We start from the raw sequence: 22417 nt of genomic DNA, 5'->3' as shown, positions 1-22417 counted from the left end.
TCCTAAATAAAGTGGCATCCTTAGCTGTAGCAGATCTGCACACTTTGTATGTAGCTGTGTCCAACACATTTCCTAAATAAAGTGGCATCCTTAGCTGTAGCAGATCTGCACACTTTGTATGAAGCTGTGTCCAACACATTTCCTAAATAAAGTGGCATCCTTAGCTGTAGCAGATCTGCACACTTTGTATGTAGCTGTGTCCAACACATTTTCTAAATAAAGTGGCATCCTTAGCTGTAGCAGATCTGCACACTTTGTATGAAGCTGTGTCCAACACATTTCCTAAATAAAGTGGCATCCTTAGCTGTAGCAGATCTGCACACTTTGTATGTAGCTGTGTCCAACACATTTCCTAAATAAAGTGGCATCCTTAGCTGTAGCAGATCTGCACACTTTGTATGTAGCTGTGTCCAACACATTTCCTAAATAAAGTGGCATCCTTAGCTGTAGCAGATCTGCACACTTTGTATGTAGCTGTGTCCAACACATTTCCTAAATAAAGTGGCATCCTTAGCTGTAGCAGATCTGCACACTTTGTATGTAGCTGTGTCCAACACATTTCCTAAATAAAGTGGCATCCTTAGCTGTAGCAGATCTGCTCCAGTCTGGGTTGGAGTGGTTCTCCTTCCACCTTTTCCATCACAGTGTCACGGTCCGTCACTGTCTGTTCATGAAACGGGAGAACTTTATATCAGCACTGCTTGTCTTTCTGATCTCGGGAGAGACAGTTATGACTTATGATGTTGTCATGTCAGCGCTGAGAGGATCTGGCATGGGGTACACACCCAGTACACACTGGGAGTTGTTCACACTTTCAGTGCCGTTGGTAGGAGTTTGTTTGAGACGTTTTAGGTTTTTTCCTGCACAGTACTCTTGGTAATTTTGCTCAGACAACCTGCTTGTTGCTGTGTGCTCTGGAGTCCAGTGGTTCTTTTAAAGATGTTTTTATTGAAACTGTTCCCAACAAATAACCTTTTCTGGCCTCAAACAAGTTGATTCAAAGTGTTAAGGTGCCAATTTAAAAGAAAGGTCCTAAACACATTATTATTCCAAAATTAACATAAATTATATAAGCACTGAGATGTTGGTCTAAAAAATGCACCATATAAATAGCTAAAAAAATTATTATTATTATTATTACAGTTTTAAGTTTAAGGTTTATTCTCAGTAGAAATAAATAACCTTTGCTGGAGTTTTAATAGATTCTAACTGTTTCTTGATTACACAGATGTAAACAAACAGAAGTCTGGCTGGTAATAATTTAATATTTAAATTGTAGTTTCTTTATGGTGTTATAAAGAAGTATGTGGTTTATTAAATGTAATGCCTGTGCAATGTCTTTTAAACAATTTAAATTTAACAATATCATGGTAATACCAGTTGGCTCACTGATATTGCAAAAGGACTTTTTCACACACTTCCATTTAGAGTTCTTTGTAGGGCACCAGGCTCAGAGTACAGGTATCACAGGGTGGAGTCCCAGCTTATCTGGAAGCCAACTGTCTGGGTGAAACTAGCCACCATAAGACTGAGAATGACATCCAATCTGAGCAAAACAATTAGAACTGAATAAAGAGGCTTTTAATGTGAACACAAAGTGTATCGGGGGAGGAGCCGGTTTGATTGGGGTTGATCTGCATATTATAATGTCACTTTACATGATTGGCTAAAGAAGATGAATAATTATACAGAATTTGTTTTGAATTTATAACTTAGAAATTAATATATAATGATAAATATAATCATAAATGTATAAATTCCTCAGTCATAATTTCAGTAAGAATTCCTGTTTAGATAAAATTGATATTTTACATTTATTTAGTCTTTAAAAAGCCTCAAGAAATAAATTATATTTAACTTAAATTCAACTATATTATTGTACCATTCTGTGCTAAATTGTATTGTGATAAATTATGTATTTTATAAAAGATGAGTGGAAGCATTTAACGAATTATCAGTCAGGTACTTTATTATTACTGTTGTTATTTTGTTGTTTAGGTTACTGCTCTCATTGTTACATGAAAATTAGAGCGAGATTTTTAAGGAGAGAAAATATGTTAGCCAACACCAATGGATCTTCTTCATTCTTATATTCAGGGACAAGTTGTTTCTGAGAAGTTGGGTATTTAAAATGTATTTTCAAATCTTTAGAAGAAATCTTTAAGAAATAAAACATTCAACTTACATATAAAATGTTGCTTTTTATAAATTCCAAGATTTATTGTGATTGTAAAGTCCCTCAAAATGGGCATATGAGTGGTAGCATATAGACTATTTAGATTTAATAATAGAGACTATTATTATTATTATTATTATTGGCAAATTATAGATTTTAAGGATAGAAAATATATTAAATTGTCTTTTAAGACAATTTTGAGCAGGTGAGTGTCACAATAGAATCCTCAGGGTCTTCTTCCTACTAAGGTCACAGCTTACAGAATCCTGGCTAGTTTGACCTTTCTAATGGCCAAATTTCCTGGCAATTCCACAAGCTTGTTTCTGGCAAAAACACACTTGTCCTTCGGTTTGGGCTGCTCTGTGGATGAAGGACTTTGTCTCATGTATCTTGCGTCCGTGTTCAGTAATTCCCCTCTTCTGAACTCTCGGTATCAATAACATCAGTAACCACTAATTTTACCTCATTCTGTAAGCACCTCGGTACAGGATCTCACATAAACCTATTAGTCACAGTGACAAAACTGTTCTTCAGTGTAAGAATCGGTTGTAAATTTAGATGTTATGTAGTCATCTCACAGTCTGTGGAGCTCCAACAACCCCAGTGTCAAATGTCTGTCTGTGACCGGAAGATATTACTGGCAAACAAATCTCATTACTAGCAGTAAGTAAAAGTGAATATAGGGCCCTTACATGTGAAGGTTTCTATAGTGTCCCTGATTAAGTGTTAGAAAATGAACGTGTCTGTTAATGACTCATGTGACTGTCCGTGTTCCAGAGCTGCAAACAGAATCAAGGGGAAGCTGTACTATCAAATATTATTCTATATAAGATTAAAAATACATTTAAAATTTGTGTGGCAAAGATAAGAAACATGGAATTTTTATACTGGACTGTTCCAAAATCTACCAAAAGCATGTAAATAATGGCCACGTAACATGCTAGTTGACCTTCTGGAAGAAGTCCTCTTTGTATCCATATGATTTTCGATGACCTCACCAAAGGAATTGCAGCTGAAAAGCTGAACAGATAACATTCACCCACTTTGGAAACTTAAGAAAATATTGTTTATAAGGACTGAATGTAGGCTTTCTGTTAGTGTAAGGATAGGGACAGGAGTTTGGATTTGGCTGAGCAAATAATGAGCAGGCAAACAGAAACACTGAACCTGAAATTTTTATGAAATATGTGCATTCAAAACATAATGTGTGATGGCATGAAAATTAGTCACACTAAAACAAATTATAATAGTATTTTACTTGCAATAGAGGTCTTTGATTGCATGCTGTAAACGTCTATGAAGTTTAGATGACACTGTGAATTACCCTGTCAGAATTACAGAGGAAAACAGTTTCCTCCACCTGTACTAAATCATAGTCAATGATATAGCAATTTCTAGAAGTTCCCTATATTGCTTAAAGTGTATAAAAGCAAACACCGCCACAAGTATGTAAGAACTTCCCAGACACCTCAGGAAAAAACACACAAAGACATTTAAATGCACATTTAGGAGACAGAAGGCAACTGGATGGCAGATTTCAGATGGAATTTATAATCTTGTGTTTAATGAAAGAGTTCCAGTGAGGTGAGAGAGAGGATGAGAGAGTGTGAGGGTGAGAGAGTGTGAGGGTGAGAGGGTGAGAGATGGTGAGGGTGAGGAGCCACAGTGGCTCCCAGATGCACAGAGGCTAAACAAAGGGAGAAGAACATCTGAGAACTGCCCTCAGGAGCCCAGCAGCACGCTAGTACAGCACAGGATACAAGCCAGACACAGAGGTTCCTCCTCAACTCAGGACTCCTGTATAGTCAGGAGATGTAAAGTGGGGGTGGGCTGATTACCGACACAATTGTGATTAACAGACTAACGCCCCCACCCCTGCCCAGCTCTATGACGTCTGGTGACATGAAGTGTAGTAAAGAGGGTTGCATGTGGTAAATTGTACAATGTGGATGTGACGTAATGTTTTTTTGTTGTTGTTGTTGTTGTTTAGTTGTTTTTTTGGTGATGGGTTATGTATGTTTCCATTTGTTCATAGTATTTACTGAACTGCCTTTCAATTGTGTAATCTTTTAAAAGCCAATACACTCTTTCAGAAATGTAAAATACACAAATGTGCACTTCAGAGATGTAGTCCAATTGTCTTGTGCTTGAACAAACTCGTACCGTACGATAAGAAAGCGCGTGTCTTCAGCGTAGTCCACGCCTGCGCAGTCGTGTCGCGCTGCCACCTACTGTCCACTTGTGCTTTGTAAATCGCGCATAAGATTTAACTGAACTTATGTCATTCTAGCAATGAGGCAAATAAACACAAGCTACTGCTTTGTTTACTACTACTATACTTTAGTCACTTATGAGATGAGAAGAAGCCGTAACCTAAATAAGAAGGCAATGTTTACATCTCCGCTGTCATTAATCCCGCTTGTCCCTTCTGCATGACAGCATCAATAGCGAAACTGGATTGTGTCCTTGCGTTAATTCCAGTTTCAGTAGCTACACAATTTTCAAAATCTCGGGCGAGTGACATTATGCGGTTTCCAGTTTGTTTTGGGGTTGCAGTCTGTACAGGGTTTAAAGCACGTGGGAAATCCCTGGATGCTGCGCGCTATAAAGAGGCTTCACCGTGCTGGTACCTGCCGCACAACTGACAGCATCGCAAGCTGAACAAGACCACAGAAACCATGCACAGTGAGTATATTTACCCTCGTCGCACTGGGATGAACATTTCAATGTTTTGTATGAACAGATTAATTTAGAATATGCACTTTAATTTAAGATTTTACACACACACAAACACAAACAAACCGCTCTGCAAAAAATCTTTCTTAAATCAGCAAATAAGGAATCCAACATATTCTGTTAATGAGATAATTATTATTGCTTATCTTAACCAAATCTTTACTTAACCAAATCTTAGCAGAGACTGGTGGAGAGCACAGCAAAACGCATGAACGTTGTAACTGTACAGCTGGGTTATTCCACCACAAATTGATTACTGAACTCCTCCTAAGTTAAAAAAAAAACAAAAAAACATTAGTACAGTGTTGTTTAAACATGGATATGAACTTGTTTTCTTTGTATTATTTTAGGTCTGAAAACAACTTAACTTTGTCCAGTTTTATTTTGACTAGGCAAATAAATGCTTTAAATGATAATATTTATATTTGAAATTTGGGAGAAATGTTGTCATAAAACATAAAGCACAAAGGAAAAATGTTCATTTTATTCAAACGCATACATGAAACCAGAGAAACGGATTGTGTAGTCTCTTTTTTCAACAGCTGTATGTATAATTACATTTTTTTTTCTATGGCTGCTCGGTTATTTGTGTGCGATGATGATCCGAGGTTAATTACTGATGGGTTTGTCATGTGAGCAGGCACTACGTGTTTAATGATGGTTGCGCTTATGTGTCGCGTAACCATGGGGACTCCAGTGCGCACCAGCATGGACACCGCATCCGTAGCCGGCGCACAGTCGTGCACGGAGCACGCTAAGACTCTTCTTACGACTCTGAAGAGCGTTCTGAATAAAGTAAGTAATGACAGTGAGGCGGACCGAGCTGCAGATTTAACGCCAGTTCACACTGCATGTGAATACGGTTTTTACATTCCGACGCAGGATAAACCAACGTTGTTTCATGGATTTAAATGCGCGGACCTGGACACGGAGGTCATCCCGAACAGTTCAACAGTGGCCGCCTGCCAGCCTTATGAGGTACGTCAGTTAATCGATTAATCGGTGCGATTGTCATTCGGAACAGCGACATTACTTAGTGCTCCTGTGCAGGTCTAGGTGATCTGCGCTTTTGGGGTTTTTCCGCACGCCTTTTCTTGTATTAGTGTATATATGTTACGGGGTTGTTGTTTATTTTATTCATGCTTTTTCCTGCGAGTGACACTTCCGTCCTGTCTTACAGGACACGACATGCTCTGACCAACGGAGGTCTTCGTTTAACGAGGTATAAGCTCTTAAATCGATTAATAAACTCTGATGTGAAACATAGCCAAGCAGTCCACGGGAAAAAAAAAAACAAAAACATGCTGAATTAATTGCGAATACAAGCTGGGGATGGTTTGTGATCATCACAAGCCATCACAAATTGTTTAAATACGAAACGCTTTTTTCTTCCTGAAATTCCTCGAAAGTTGAGACGTTAACTGTCGGTGGTGTGTCAACAGACCGACTGCCTGGCGAGTATGAGAGAAGACCTGCGCCACTACCAGGACAAGCTGGCTGAATACGCCGAGTCTCTCAGCAAGTTTGACGCTGTTACTGAGCTCAAACCTATTCTCATATCTGTACGAGACCTTCAGCAGGTATTATCGATTATTAAGTAAGACGTGGAAATACCCCTCATGTAACGAGTGGATTTTAGAAACAGGACATCGGGAAAGTTTTCTGTAGTAAACAGCTTCATGTGGTAAATGGCTTCAAGTGAATCTGGACTCCTGTGTAACGTCTTGTAAACTTGGACTCTTTAACAGAACTGTCCACCGCTGTCCACAAATGAGACAGAAAAAAGCCCAACAAACGTGAGTTTGTCACCTCGCTCTTTTCAGTACAGATGGTTTCACACACGGTTTACAACCTTTTTGAACCGTTTTGCTTGTTGTTTGTCTCCGAACAGAGCCCGGGTCCCGTGGACTCTTTTGAGGAGCGCATGTCTCTGTGTAAGCAGCTTAAAGGTTTCCATCTGCGCGCAGTCACGATGAACCGAGCGCTCGGGTACGTGAGCGCGGGGGACTATAAGAGATGATGCTCAGGGCCACAGCCACTCCTAGTTCCAGTCACCTTTGTCTCATCCTAACTATAGCTATGTGAAAGAGCCGACGTCGCACTACTGTTTTATCGACAAATCCCCATAATTTATCTATTTAAACAGTTTTATATGTGAACATTTCGTTTGAAAGTCGAATAAGCTAGCTCTGTTAGCCTCAGAGACTTCGTGCTGCGTTCATGCGTTTGTCCAATTGTGGCTATTTAATAGTTTTTATTTATTTAAAACATATTGTTTCTATTTAAAACGATTGTATTATCTCTATTTATTTGTAATTGTGGATTGATTACAATTTTATTTATTGACTATTTATATTAAAGTCTTGTGCAGAATTAAAAATCTGTTTTGTGTTCAACAAACAAAGCGCTGAAGGTATGTGAATCGGTTTTGGATCTGAACTCCACACCAACGACAGAACCATAGAACACTTGAGATGTTTTCAGTCATGCGTTTATTCAGCCACATTTACAACATCGTAGAAAAAGGCTTCAAATACAAAGCGATACCTGAGGGATCCAACTGTGACTGACATGCTTATTAGAGTATTTTTTAAAAATAATTCCATGATTTCATCTCTCAGTTGGGACCAGAATTCTAGTTTTCACAGAATGTCAGTTTATTTGCTACAAATCAACTCAGTGAAATGTTCCTCTATAACTAGTGTGTAATTTAGCACTAAAAATATTATCTGAAACTTTCACCTGAAAAAACAAAGATAACGCATAAGAAGGTGGACATCTCCCATTTTACCGTCTGCTTTCCTGATTTCTTAAATACCCCAATAAAGGCATTTTTAATTAGCTTTTGTTTGCTTGGAATGTCAACAGGTAAATAAATATATAGGCCTGCTATTTCCACCCAGATGAATACAGCTTAGGCCATCGGTCTTCAGACTGCACTGCAGTACGTACTCTCAGCCTATCAGAAGACTCCCTTTACACCTTTAAAAAACATACAAACACACAGTAGCTTTTCTAAAAGGTGGCATTTTCCCCACAGGTATCGAAACAACTGAAAAAAAGGATCACATGCCACCTTGAGATCAGGTCTCCCTCATGTTCAGTCTTCCTGTTGGATGGAATGAAAACTCAAGTCAAACTGGTGAACATGGCAGGTTTCCCGGTGCTGGCAGTATTCACATAAGCGCACTTAGGAAACAGCCTGCTTCGAAGGAAGATTCAAATCCAGAGAAGTGATCCACCCAAGTAACTACAGAGCAAAGATCTCCAGAACGTCCTTAGCACCATGGAGAGCTGTTCTTCTTCACAGTACGGTTCACCCGAAGGTGAAAGCAACTGGCAGGATGTTGGTTCTGTTATCCAAAAAAACAATTCGACAGACCCTGTGCACAGGCTGAATTGAATAAAAAAATGTTTGGTTTTTTTGTGGTTGTTAGTCTGGACTCGCAGTCAGACTAATGGAGCGAGCCATCTGAACTAGGGAGGGCCCCTGTGCTTGCTGGACAGAACTCAGATTGACAGAGGGACCCGTCTGAACCAGGGGGGGCCCCTGGTGTTTTTGTGGGCTCTCAGTGAGCACCTCAGGCTTGTGCCTCTAGGATGCTCCACTCCCCACCATGCAGTTTCACATCCACTCAAGAGTGCAGCAGCGTGCTCATTTACGATAATTCGCGCATACCTGGGGGAGAGACACAGAGCAGCGGTCAGAACGTACACGGTGGGATGCGTTCGGGGGGGGTGTCTAAAAGGGCGCTGGCTCCCACCTTTGAGTACATCCACGACCTCGTTGGGCACGTCTTCGTGGTCCAGCTTGTTGTGGAGTTGCTCGACTCCGGCATCGCCTTTGGCCTGGCGCCGCCTCCAGCGGTCCAGCGTGCGGAACTTGCGCATGTGAAGGTCTTCCTCACTGGCCTCGATCTCCTCCAGGTCCTGGTTGGTCAGGTCTAGATAGCAGATGGCCATGGACTTCCACTCTTTGCCCAGGACCTTGGCCACCTGCATGAGCTGTTTGTCGCTGAGGTCGGCCGATCTGGGCGCGCGTGCGCCATCTGTGAAGAACAGACGCGTAGTTTAAAACAAAGAGCAGGAAAAGAAAATAAAATAACTGAGCTTTGCAGATGAGCTATGCAAACACCAGGATGGAGTTTTCTGAACTGGGACTCCAGTACAGCATATATTTCATTTGAAAGAGCTTATTTAGGAAGATTTTATTTAAAGACAACGGGCTTCGATCAGTTTTTTTATGCGCTTTTATGCACAGAACTCTTATAAACAGACTTGTAACAACAACAAAAAATACGAATATGCAATAGAAACCAATAAGTACATAAATACATTGTAAGTACACTGGGCTGCATGGCTAATCACCATTTGTTATTCACACGCAATCAACCCTCCATATTCCTGACCTGTGTGAATTTCCAGACAGCAAGAGTGTTCTAAAAAGTGAATTAATGAGCAAGTATTTTTTTAAGTTATAATATTAGCTGGATTTATGTATAGTGTCACTGGGTAGCCTGAAAGCTAAGTGTAAATAAAATTCTATTGTTCTATTATTGTTATAAGACAGGTCACCTGACTCATCATTGCAACGAGCTCTCTTATTGGTTAGTTCCTCCTCTGATGTGCTGTTGCTCCGCTTCCGACCTATCAGGGGACGATGAAAGGATGTCAGTTACTCTCACACATTTCCATGTCCAGTGGGATTTCACACTATGCAACTAGACTCTCTGATCAGCGTGTACTGACTCTGATCAGCGTGTACTGAATCTGATCAGTGTGTACTGACTCTGATCAACATGTACTGACTCTCTGATCAAAGTGTACTTACTCTCTGATCTCTTCTGGGTTTTATCAACAGCATGGACAGTACAGTCTCCTGTAACAGAGAAGAGAGCAAATTTTTTAAAAATTGTCTCACACACACTCCCACGCACACACATGTATTGTTCATACTTAATGACCTACACAGCTGCCATGTTGTTTGGTATGTTCCCTGATCTAACACGGCTGATGGAGCAGGTGTCCACCCCCCGGGTGGTGCAGCAATGCCGTGGGTGGTGGTACCTGCTCGGATGGTTGCGGCCCACACGGTCTGCTCAGAGTCGGCCTCAATCAGGGAGAGTTTAAACGGGGGGCACTGCTCGAAGAACACCTCGAAATAACCCTTCATCTTTACCACCGCCAGAGTGAACTGGATGTCCTGGAGATACACACACACACACACATACACAGACATAACTGATGTAAAATGGGGGACATACGAGGGACGTGTGTGTGTGTGTGTGTGCGCGTGCCTGTGTGTGCATGTGTGTACACATCGGCGGGCCTAGCTGGTGACCCCGACCCCTTACCTCCGGGGTGATGTCACCCTGAGGTTCACTGAGCAGGCGGTACTTCCTGTTCTCTCCCAAGAGCCTCTGGCATGTGGGTGGCTTCTCCATTTTCATGTAACGCTTCTTGGAGTTCCTCAACTCCTTCTGTATGTCCTGCGGCGGAGAGGAGCGTCCCAAAACATCATCATTACGGGGGGAGCAGGAAAGGGTGGTCATCTCTCACGGGAAAGACGCCGGCTTCATCTCACACAGGCAGCGTGAAATAATCCCGTCCAACAACAGGTACAGAGTGCTCGTCTAGGTTATCGTTTGACCTGGAGGTGTTTACGTTTGTTGTATTGACTTTTTTCCTATTGAAACTTTCAAACTTCAGCCCAGAGACCATAGACCTGGCAACCCTCGAGCGTATCACTTGACAGCGTGACGCTGTTGGCCCCGCCCCCTATCAGTGCTAACTTTACAGCCCTGCTTCTGTGCAGAAATTCACAGGTGAAAGTTTTCAAATTGTTTAACTGGTAAACAGCTCGATTACAAATACTAAAACAACTTTCGGCTTTTTTATGAAGTCACAAAAAAAAAAAGATTGGCAGCTTTCAATCATGCACAACTTTAAACACACACACAGGCAAACTTTTGCATCAACCTTGAATTATTAAAACCTTTGCCAGATCCCCAGAAGGATGGAAACCTCCACTAAGCCTTCACAGCCCAGCTTACCTGGACGAAGGAACTAGCACTACAACAATGTCACCCTGTCAACATTACAGTAGCATCACGCGCCAGGAAACCTGCCTGTTACGGTAAACATCTGTTCCCTATGGCACTGAAGCCTGTTTCCCTGGAGACAGTTTTTAATTTTTACGAAAACATCTATTTTACGACGTTTTTCTACGCTCATTTTCCTCACTGTTTTTATATTCCTGAAAGTGTTTTTGGGTATGATGGGTAAAGTGCTTTTAACAGGACTATAAAACCTCAGATCAAAGTCTCGATTCAAACCACCCTTCTGCGTGCTGCTTTTCTTGCTTTGCTGTGTGGCATTTTTATGTGAAAACGCCGTGCGTTGGTTATGTTCAAAGTTATATTTGTCTCGTACATAGTCATACATGGTATAGTTGCAGTGAAATGCTTTGGTAACTGCTCTGTCCGAGCTGAGGAGAGATGCAGGGAACTACAGGGAAATGGATGGTTTGATGAATAACTAAATAACTATGTAATGAAGGATGCAGAGAGAATGAGAGGTGGGACGCTTCACCTTGATGTCCGAATGGTTGTTGGTGGCGAAGTAGACCCGGAACGAGTATGAGTCCTGCTGCCCGACCTCCTTGTAGACGAGCACAACGCCGTGGTGCTCTGCTGGCTTGGTTGCCTGGACGATGGGCCCCACAGGGGACAGCGAGGACACACTCCACTTGATGTGACTGCGGGAATGGTCCACCGAAGGCTCGATCAGGCCCCGCTGGTCCTTCACGTGAAGCACGCTGAACTTCATCTCACTGTCCTGATCTACCGTGCACAGGTGGGGTGACCCTTGAGGCTTGGAGAGTCTGGGCTTTTGTTTTGTTTAATTTATGACATCGTCCTACTGATAGTTAAGAAGTGTAACTCTTAGTTGTTAATTAGTAGAATAAAATATAAGTGATTCCAAACTTCTGAATATTAGTACATTTATTTTCATTTTATTGTATTTTTGAAGGTTTAGTGGTGGGGACGTTTTTTTTTTCTAGCTCAGCACGAGAGCAGATAGAACAGAGGCCAAAACCGTAGACACTACCACAGGTAAGACAGCCAGCCGCCTCCACAGAGTTTTCGCTGGCACGGTGACCAGCATACCTGCCAGGCAGAGTGAGTGGGGGAACTGTATGGACTTGAGGATGGATGGGTCACAGTCCACGTCGAAGATGGGCCCTGCGAACGTCCACGACTCGCTCAGGTACCCGCCAAACCTGCACCAGGACAGAACACGGTAGCGGATCTGCGCTTTGCGAGTGACCTCGAAGACCAGCCCGGTCTGGGCACACTCGTACACACCCTCGTCCTCCAGGAACAACCTAACAAGAGCCAGATCCAGCTTCAATGTAGAACAGCGAAAAGCAGAACTGTTGCACAACACACATGTCGTTGGTATTGGAAATGTAAAACTAGCAAAATGTGGTTCTAAAAGACCCAGGGGAAAAACACAACATTAAATGCTATATACGTGCGGGTAGAGACAATCGAAAAAGAAGCACACAGGAAAACATTTTAAAAAGCTAACGTATAAAATTTAGTATGGGAAAAACAAGGTGCGTACAGCATTCGGTCCCTGGAGATCTTTCTAGGTGTAACCACTTCATAGCTGGGTCTCTGTAAGGAAAACAAATGTTGTAAAGGTAAATAAATAAACAAATCTCTGTGACTCATTGTATAAACATCTCCTTCCTTGATCAGTCAGCTGAATTTTGAGCCCGTTTGCCTAATTTAGTTTCCATATTGCCACATACTGATCATTTAATAAATAACATATTTAACACCTACATCCAGCACTGCGGCAGGTTCTTATCTTTACCCCAACCAAGGACGACTATTTAACTCCCATGACCAGTCAGCTAATTACCCACCAAACCAAGACGTTTACAAGCTGTCGTTGCACACAGTGACAGCTGACAGGGTCTGGTGACCCTCTCACACACTCACCTGAAGGACTTCACACTTCTCACAGTGTTGCTTCATGTGGTCTCCTAGAAACAGGAGGCAGGGGACACAAAACAACCTGAGAATCGAGTTACACACAGTGCTAAAGGGGTTGGGGCCAAACAGTCTAAAACTAAGTCTTATACAAAGTGCCAATAGTGCCTATAATTAATCACAGGAGATGCACACCATGGCACTGTGGCTTAGATGGTTAAAGCACCTGTCTAGTAAACAGGAGATCCTGGGTTCAAATCCCAGCGGTGCCTTGCTTGCACACTAAACTCTACTCTGATATTTTTGGCTAGGTGTTCCCACCAGCACAGATGCTGACCAAACGTAATCCAGATAACAGGTAAAAACGTCAAAATTCAATTGTACAGTCAGTGCACTCTGCACCCAGAGTGTCTCTACCACAGCGAAGGTCCTGTGCACTCTGCAACCAACAAAGTGGATGATGCGTGTCCTTTTTAGAAGATCACTAACAACGGCCGAGGCCTGAATAAAGATGTGTACGTAAATGAAATAGAGATTACCAGTGCTTGCCTCTGTATCTGAAAAACAAAACAAAAACACAACACATAAGCTCACTCATTAAACGCCAACACAGAAAGACAAGGACATGCGGGATCATTTTAGTCTTACCCAGACTAAGTCTTTCAGAACATGACTTCCCATTTTCTGTAAGAGAGAAAAAAAACACAGAAATATGACAGAGTCCAGACATTCTCTCAAGTGTCTCCACGCTGCACTGAAGACTCCAGGGTCTTCCACAGTTCACTTCAAAAAAATATTTCCACTGGAAGCCACTTTTCCACTCAGATTTTCCACTGGACTTCACTTAGATTTCCAATTTCTTTGATATATCTGTGATAAACACTGTAAATGGCACCCAGTGCAAAACGTTTAGATGCTAAATCAAACCGGCCTGAACCCTAGTCCAGGACAAGAACCTGCTTTAACTGTATTCCAGGACAATAACCTGCTTTAACTGTAGTCCAGGACACGAACCAGCTTTAACTGTAGTCCAGGACAAGAACCTGCTTTAACTGTAGTCCAGGACAAGAACCTGCTTTATCTGTAGTCCAGGACAAGAACCTGCTTTAACTGTAGTCTAGGACAAGAACCTGCTTTAACTGTAGTCCAGGACAAGAACTCTGTCTCTTTGCTCTACATCGAGGCCAAACTGGAGACGCTTGTCCCCTGTGTAAAGGAAAACAGAGGCAAATTTGTGAAGAGGAACATCATTATTACCTGCTATCACATGTAAGGATGTAGCTATCACTACATGTGTGGCACTGTGGCTTAGATGGTTAAAGCGCCTGTCTAGTAAACAGGAGATCCTGGGTTCGAATCCCAGTGGTGCCTCACTTGTTATATCAAAACCAGCTTGTGGTTTTCCATCACAGTACAAGTTGCACTATGAAATCAACTCAAAACTGATCCATTACAAATCCTTCCACCTGCTTGTCACTAAAACACTCTAAATCTCAAACCGTGTAGACCAATGAGAGCAGAGCACAGTGGATATTACACTCCCCTCTAACCATACAAAACCATCCCGATAAGACAGATAAGAGAACCACGCGTACCAGTAACAAGTCGAATATGTAAACAAGGTAGAGGAAACACTCACAGCATCCAGAACATTACCTGGATCTGTCCGCTCTCCCTCGTCTGAGGTCTCATCCGATGATGATTCTGTACTGTCTGAAAACAAACAAAAAAATGCTGTTTGCAATGCATATTAATGCATCACACACGTGTGTGTATTAATACAAATAAATATTAATGCATAGTATATGTACATGTACTGGGATCTTAAAAAAGTTTAAAGTCAACAGTGTTATAATTTTACGGTCATTAATACTGATTAAAATGCCTGCCCTGCTATTAACAACTATTCACACATTATGTTCCCAACACCGATGGTTTGCAACCCTTTCCAGTGTCTTTCCAAACATTTGTTGGGAGTTTGTGACCAATCTTTGGATTCCCCCTAATTATACTACAGCAATTTGAGTTTTCCGCACAGGGTGGGAGCCCACGTGGAAACCCCTTTGGCTGAATAATACACAGCCCGTGTTCCTCCTTTTGGCAAAGGAGTGCAGTGTGGGGGGGTTGATAAGGGTGCGCTCGAGAGGTGTTTGCTAGCTAGCTTTCTAATATCGGCTGAATGTCACATCTAGTGTACTAACAGCTACGTAGATCATGAACATGTGATTTCTACACTAGAAATCATGCAAAATATAAAATACTTCCATGATGATGTGTCCCCCCCGCCCCATCCCCCAAAGCTGAAATGAGACCCACACCCCTGGTCGTAGTATACTTTATTATAATCGTGTAATGCATGCTTGGTGAGCTACAGGGAGGGGTGAACAAGAGTCACATTTGGCTGCAGCGCAAATTTACTGCAACCTTTCACACTCGAGGGACGTCTCTGAAAAGGTGAATGTTTGCTCCTCGAGTGTCCTTTAATCTAATAATAACGGTATTACAGGCACGTGGTTCTTTACTGCAACCTTTCACACTCGCGGGACATCTCTGAAAACGTGAGTGTTTGCTCGCGTGTCCTTTAATCTAGACTTAATAACGGTATTACAGGCACGTGGTTCTTTAGTGCATCCTGTCAATGTAAAACATCGACGCTTTCTTACACATCCATTAAAGGTTTCATATGTGCGACTCTACACGTTCACATTTCGTACAGAACTGAAACACGAATATAAGTTTGCGTGGTGTCGTGCAGTCCAATAACATTTTCATTTCATCGCACTATTAAGTCTCCTCTGTCCATCAGTAAAGTAGACATAACGCCTGTTTAAGTAATGTTAGTAACATTAAAGCCATTGTCTGGAAACGACTTAAGTGGAATTTGTAAAGTAAAACTGAACTTTTGTGTGCACGTTTTGTTATTCTTTTATAACAATGCATCTTCACAGACTACATGTTTAGCAAATAGCAAACATTAAGACAACGTAACCGTGTTAAGACAACATTTTTCACTACAGTATCCACCACTTTAAAATACTGTTTCTGGACTCAAATGGCCACATCATATAGTCCAGTGCCTGGAGCAGGCTACATGATTAGACTGGCTGGCACTGATGATTAAATGTTTGTATATGTTGTCATGAACAATCGCCAGCCATTACTGACTGGTATTTTGGGCTGACTGGTATCAGTTAAAGACAGAACCTCCTCTCTCATTTAGCTAAAACTCTTTGGCCTGTCAGTTGCTGGGTTTTTTTGTTTGTTTGTTTGTTTTTTAAATGATACACATGAAAAGACTTGCGTACATTTTTTCCCAAAATAAATTGTTTCATTCATTTTCAACATCAATATTTTTTTTTGTCAATGCATACCGTGAAACTCTAAAACTATGATATTTTTTATACTACACTATCATACCATGATCATCACACACCAAAAACAAACTGCTTTGCCAGGCTCATGCTCATGAAAAGGTAAATTACCAACTTATTACTACATCTGTAATAAACATAAATACTAATGAATAATACATATGATGCTGCCTTGGCATCAGTTGAGACAGTGGTGAAGTAATACCCACCTGGACTGCTGACGTCATTCTCCAGTTCATTACCTTTTTTCGGAAACAGAAAAATTATTTCAGTGAAGAAACATTATAACTGAATAGTACAAACATTCTAGGAAATGTCTGATTTAAATACATTTAAAATTCTTGTATGAACAAAATGCATACATTTAAATTCCAAAACACCAAAATATTCAACTACATTAAAACCTTGAATTGTTTACCTCTGACCCAATAAATGCATTTATCACCAGTGGGGGGAGGTGTGAACATGTTCTAATATTTAAATATATATATATCTTTCTCTAGAACACCAGTTGTGACTCTGTTCAGGGCTGTGACTCTGTTTGGTGTTGTGAACTCTGGGCCAAAACCCACCATGAGCTGAAACGACTTTTAACTGATTCAGACTTGAATCAGACTGGATCAGAAATAAACCAAAACCCTCCTGGAATCACTGCAGTCTTTTGATCCAAGTGTTTGCTGTTCACTATGCTTTGGTGGCATTTTAACCAATGAAAGGATACTGTTGTAATAACAGGCTGCTACACTGAAAAACTGACATCAAAGTTCACGTTTCGATACACGCTGTGCACGAGTTCATATGCTTCTCTGTAAGTGAAGGTGCTGCCCCACTTCTCAACTGTACAAGGGCACTGTACTGCAAGATCTTCCTGAGATGAGTGAGTCAGCAGTTTGACCAATACAAGGGCAAAGACGCTTGGCGGCGCCAGGCTGAAGTGTGGCGCCCTCTGCTGGCCACCTGATGAATTTTGCATGTGAATGGGCACGTGCTAAAAATTAAACGTGGGACGCGAACCCACAGCCTTTGAACTCCTTCCCTCCACCAGGTAGAAGTCCAGTGCGCTACACACTGCACCACAGAGCCCACGTGGACCAGCTGTAGTGTTGCTCCACACTGACCCAGAACGGAGAGAATTAAAAAAAAAAAAAAAAAAAAAAAGGCACGTCATCCGGCAACATGAGAATGGTGCTTCTATTATTAGCAACATTCCTGTTACAGGATCAGTAGTCCCTAGTGGCAGCTACGGGACTTTCAGCAGGACAGCGGGACGGGCCCTCAACTCATGGCTGTCAGACGCCCCGAACAGCAGCTTTGGTTAAGACTCGTGATGCTGAAACGGAACTCCCGAGACCACAAACTCTGTCCTACCTGTGGCGTCAGCTGAGCCTGGAAGCGGTGCGTTTCTCTGAGAGTTCCTCTACGCACAGACCCGCCTCAGAGCAAACTTGCGTGAGCAGCTGTGCTTGCAAGCAGCAGCACTGAAATTGCTGCGAGTTTGTTCCCCTTTTCTTTTTTTTCTTTTTTTTTGGCAGTCAGACAGGCTGCACCTGGACTGGCGTTTAGTGGCGGAAAAAGGGAAGCGGAAAGCTCGTTGATGGCGCACCGCGGCTGCTGCGATAAGACGGGAACTGCGGTTTGTGTGCCTCTGCACGCAGGGTGAAAGAAGGCTGCTTGGAAAGTCTTACAAATACCACTCACAACAAAACACTGCACACTACAACACAGAGACGCCCAGAGCAGGGCACGTCCACAAAGTGGACCGCGGCAGCGATGCCCAGACCCCGCACAAGTGTAAGCCTGCAGGACGTGGTGCCAAGCCTCAGATCCACCTTACGCTGCACATGTCGCACCATTTCAGTGTCAGCAGAAAGCAATCAGCGAAGCACCTTCCTCGCACACCCAGGGTTGGTCAGAAGAAAACAACTACAACGTATTCTCCTTCTCCTGATAGGAAGGCTGACTTTGTGGCCGTGACTCTGACCGCCAATACAGTCACTAAGAAACTGAAGGTAACGGCAACCGCCGAACTCCTTCACAGCCCTGCCGGCGTGACCTATAGACCACCCCCCACATCGTGCTTTTTAAAAAAATAAAGACAATTTATTAGCTAGTCTTTATGCCTCTGTGATATTATATAAATTTAAAAAAGCAGATATCTTAACATATTAAAATATAATAGGCTATCATCAGATTTCGTCCAAAACCACAGCAACGGTAACTTCTAACACAACTTAAAAGGAAGGAATCAGGAAGCGCTTGACCAAATTGATCAGTGAGGTTATAGCGCCCTCTGTTGGAGAAATTGTATGCATGTCTGTCACCACATGCATATAACTCACCTGTCAGATCTGAAGGTGGGATGTCTCCATTTCTGCAAAAGAAAAATACAAAACAAAATGTGTTACCATATATTTAAAGCAAACTTTTAGTAAGCATGAAGTCCTGAGAATTCATTACACAGGCTCAAATCGTGACATCCCCACACGAGTGTTCAGAGTCCTGGCAGGTAATGCACTGAATTAATCTACAGTTGCGCTAAACAGCCAGTGTTAACGTGCAGCGTTGCCAAGCATGCCAGCACGGCCGATCCTCAACACCCAGGTGCCATGCAGTGCTCTGTGAGGCCTGAACAGCCCACTGGCTCAACGTTGGTCACTTTTGCAATTTTGTAAGAAGTCAGAGAGCAGTTTCCCAGTGTGTGAGGCTTGAAGAGAAGGCGCAACACATTCCTACAAGCCATTTGTGGTTATGTGCAAAACGCAAAGATGGCAAAAATTGATTATATTACTGCTAATTAGTGCAAGGTTTCATTTTTGTTTTATCTCTGTTTATATCATCTCAGTAAGAATGAGTGTCACTAGTGTAACAATAGTAATTAATACAGTTTTAGTTCTCAAATACTCAATTGAACAGTCACCAGCTCAAGAATTCAGACTTGGATCTGAGAGTTCAAGTCAAACAAAACCATTCTTTAACAAGATCGTTAGTAGTCTTTAACGAGAGAGTTAGTAGTTTGTAACAAGACCGTCAGCAGTCTCCGTTGCAAGGCAAAGGTCTATATGCTAGTGCGTTATGATGTTAGCCCGATCCATGCAGCTTGGAGAGTGGAAACGGCGTCGTACTCTGGATCCAGAAGCCTTCACTCGCCAGCGCGCCCACGCTCTTCTGTCCCAGGCGTGTAGCACATGCAAAAAATGCAGCTGCAAAATTTGCATAAGGAAAGAGAGGCGTGAAGGTCCCAGCTTACGTCTACGACACGTTTCAGGAAGGACGAGGACATTTAGCCCCTCAGACATGTCTTGTTCCAGCATCACTACAGTGACACAGCTCAGGCACACAGACGGATCTGATTTCATTTGGTTTTGATTGGACAAGGAGGGCGAGGAAGAACAGATAGCAAAAGGAAAGCAAGCGAAAGGACCGTTTAAAAAAAGGAGAGATGGAGGCGGAGCAAGAAGGGGAGGAGAGAGTGATGAACAGATGTCCCGCTTGCCTTCAACTTGCTCTCTGTCTCTCGCTCTCCAATAAAACCCAACCACTGCTGGGTCCTACCGTCACATCTTGCGATCACACAGCTGTAAAGAGCATCAGGAAAACCGCAACCCCCTTTTCTTTCAACCCTCTCATGTCCTCGTACTTTTCTTGCATTGTCAGTTGAAACACAATAACAGGAAATGAGAGAGTTGCCAGTGTCTCCCACCACAGGGCCTCTGGTGCGCTGACCTTACACTCTACCACACACCCATCACATTCATCCATCCAGTCACATCCTCCAGTACAACACAGGGCATTAAAGGTAACCGTGACAGCAACAGTATTAGTAGATCATTCAGATTGTGGTAGTCTTGGTGATCGCTGGATTACGGTAATATTTTTTTTTGTCTTGTGCGCGTTTCATTCGAACAGACAAAAGCGAAGCTTGCCTGTGTCGCAGACGCGTCGTCACATGCCTCAGCGCGGAAGTACAAAAGGTACAGACAGCCCCCATGCACAAGTCCTGGCGATAAACACCCTACAGCCGCAGGCTACACCGCCGAAGTAGACAACATGTTTGGTTTGCCTTTTTGCAAAACAAACAGAGAATGAGGACACTTGCGCGTGTGGGGTCAGTTTCATCTTCCAGCCCTCGATCTTTCAGCAAATAGAAAATGAAGCGTACAGGGTGACTTCTAGTCAATCGCTGTAGGGAACTCTATATTTGGCCCGTATCTTTATCGGGGACAGCCAGTCTGGTGGGTGCTGGCCGTGCAGGCTTAGAGAGGGGAAACACAGAGTCCTACCCCACACAGACGGTCCACTCCGCTCACGGCTGGCTTCCACCTGTCACCAGCGATACCGTGTCAAAACAAAACCAGCACACTTGCACGCACCTCCTGTGTTGCTCAGGGCATACAGGCCTGTTGAAGGAAGATAAAACTACAGGCAGCAGAAGGGGAAGATACTGCTAACAACATCCCAGTTTTACTGCACGGTTTGCCTAAAAACCAGTCCAGACATCACTAAGTATTACATGAACCTTGCGCATTATGTCTGTCGCTTAGCGACACCGCGGTGTCCGGTGTCACCTGGAAAGGCCCGCGCGTATCGGACCCTGTGATGGGCTGTTTCAACAGTTTCAAGTTTCCATTTCACACATCCTGCCTACAGCAGGGAGCAGGAAGACTCGTTTATCATTTCAATTACGCCTGTAGTTATTGTAAATTAGAGTTTTAACCCACTCCTCTATTTACATGGTTCTTCTACTCAGTGTATTGCCTCGATATTAGGCCAAACATAAATGTGTTTGCTGGTAACCAACCGATACTGGACTGTTGCTTCTAGCCTTCCGGAGCCGAAACACACTCACATGCTCGGTACCCTGCACCGGCGGCTTCGCGATCGCCTTTACTAAACAGAACACGATCCACGCAGCGTGGATCCTGGACCAGGCGCCTCTAAACGCCCGCGGTAGCGCGCGAAGTGACAGCAGCCCGTGCACAGGCGACGCGGCGATGAAATTGGAGGTCGCGAGATGAAACAAAGGCATCATGGCGCACCCGAGACCATGCATTTTCACCTTTTGAGCAAAAGCCTTAAAACCCGTATTAACTATGTTATTACAGCGTCTTTGGACAAACAGAGCGGCTTCACGAGAATGCGCAGTTAGTTTAGTGATGTAATGGTCTTATATTATCCTCTCGCGCGTACGGCAGTAACTAGTTATGGGATTAAACTCAGCAGTGATAAACAGCGATCAACAGCTCAACTCACCCGCCCTCGATTTCCTTTGTGTGTCCGAAATTGGCCATGCTTGCCACCACACGCGGACGGGGTTCGCCTCGAGCTACCTTTCAACGCGAGCATCGACCCATGCGCCCGCGCGGTCTCACCTGAGCAGGGCAAGCCCGCCAGGTGCTGTTATGGAGTCTCGCTCTCCTAGTTATACCTGCACGCAGGCGCGCTCACCAACACGCAGTGTTTTGGTAGTGTTCGGTTTTTCGATTTTTCGATGCATGCAGCGATTCAATCTCTAAGGGAAAAAAACAGGATTTCTTTCTCTTTTGGAAAAAAACTACAATTATACTACATCCGTAAATCAATGAGTAATCCGTAAATCCGCGCCAATGGATGCTTTTGTGTGTGTTGCCGACGTAACCGAAACCGTGTTGAAGCGCTGGAGGGGTGGAGTTTAAAAAGCGCGCCCTGGGTCCTGGCGAGCGTTTTACCATCAATAGAAAACACGTAACCGAGCTCGAACCCACAAACGTAGGTAAACAAACACACAACAAACTGCTAAGGGCTCGTCACACCCGTTTACGGACGGCTGCGCGCTGTTCTAATCCCGAGGGTCATATCCCAGTTCTCGCCAGCGCGCTACACAGGGAGTGCAGAAGACCCACATTACAGAGACAAACGCACAATGGGGACTCCGTGAGCATGGACCATAGAGGGGACAGTCAGCCTTCACCCCGTCCTGCACCAGTGGACGCGTGCATGTGCACGCGCTCAGAAGCACGAGCGAGTCCGCGAGCTCTGCTGCGCAAGCACGGTCCCGGGCTGCCTGACCTCTTGGAGGGAAGGGTCACTGCAAATCAATATTCGGACTGATCAGCTTTGTCCTGTGGTTTTTCGTGGCTATCCTGGTGGGAGAG

The 22417-nt window shown here is 43.2% G+C and overlaps 2 protein-coding genes and 2 non-coding genes across 10 annotated transcripts; 3 read left to right on the top strand and 1 right to left on the bottom strand.

Annotated features, from left to right (window-relative positions):
- The first annotated feature begins 5596 nt into the window (after positions 1-5596).
- Positions 5597-7089, top strand: il12a (interleukin 12a). Its single transcript, XM_035528569.1, has 6 exons — positions 5597-5707; positions 5795-5890; positions 6093-6134; positions 6355-6492; positions 6661-6708; positions 6804-7089. The coding sequence occupies exons 1-6, from the start codon at positions 5597-5599 to the stop codon at positions 6930-6932; spliced, it is 564 nt and encodes a 187-aa protein (XP_035384462.1). The 3' UTR covers positions 6933-7089.
- Positions 7090-7387: 298 nt separating this feature from the next.
- Positions 7388-21951, bottom strand: si:dkeyp-97b10.3 (NACHT, LRR and PYD domains-containing protein 1). 7 transcript variants are annotated; one of them, XM_027027417.2, is made up of 17 exons: positions 19409-21528; positions 18626-18657; positions 16496-16528; positions 14572-14628; positions 14046-14121; positions 13564-13599; positions 13455-13472; positions 12925-12968; positions 12542-12594; positions 12082-12299; positions 11504-11754; positions 10267-10401; positions 9980-10115; positions 9744-9791; positions 9488-9559; positions 8677-8961; positions 7388-8591 (listed from the first exon to the last, which is right to left on the bottom strand). In XM_027027417.2, the coding sequence occupies exons 8-17, from the start codon at positions 12958-12960 to the stop codon at positions 8572-8574; spliced, it is 1254 nt and encodes a 417-aa protein (XP_026883218.2). In that variant the 5' UTR covers positions 12961-12968; positions 13455-13472; positions 13564-13599; positions 14046-14121; positions 14572-14628; positions 16496-16528; positions 18626-18657; positions 19409-21528; the 3' UTR covers positions 7388-8571. The 7 variants fall into 7 exon arrangements, with proteins under 7 accessions (XP_026883218.2, XP_026883215.2, XP_026883214.2 ...); XM_027027414.2 differs by lacking the exons at positions 14046-14121; positions 19409-21528 and adding an exon at positions 21537-21951 and having other exon boundaries at positions 12082-12194; XM_027027413.2 differs by lacking the exons at positions 14046-14121; positions 19409-21528 and adding an exon at positions 21537-21949.
- trnat-agu lies at positions 13114-13187 on the top strand. The gene has a single exon. It is a non-coding gene; the product is annotated as a tRNA-Thr (tRNA).
- On the top strand, positions 14213-14286 carry trnat-agu. Its single transcript has one exon. It is a non-coding gene; the product is annotated as a tRNA-Thr (tRNA).
- Positions 21952-22417: the final 466 nt, after the last annotated feature.

This window comes from Electrophorus electricus, chromosome 7, assembly GCF_013358815.1.
Source record: "Electrophorus electricus isolate fEleEle1 chromosome 7, fEleEle1.pri, whole genome shotgun sequence".
In the NCBI taxonomy this organism is placed as follows: domain Eukaryota; kingdom Metazoa; phylum Chordata; class Actinopteri; order Gymnotiformes; family Gymnotidae; genus Electrophorus; species Electrophorus electricus.
Note: the sequence above shows the minus strand (reverse complement) of the source record. Positions and strands in the feature narration are given on the sequence as shown.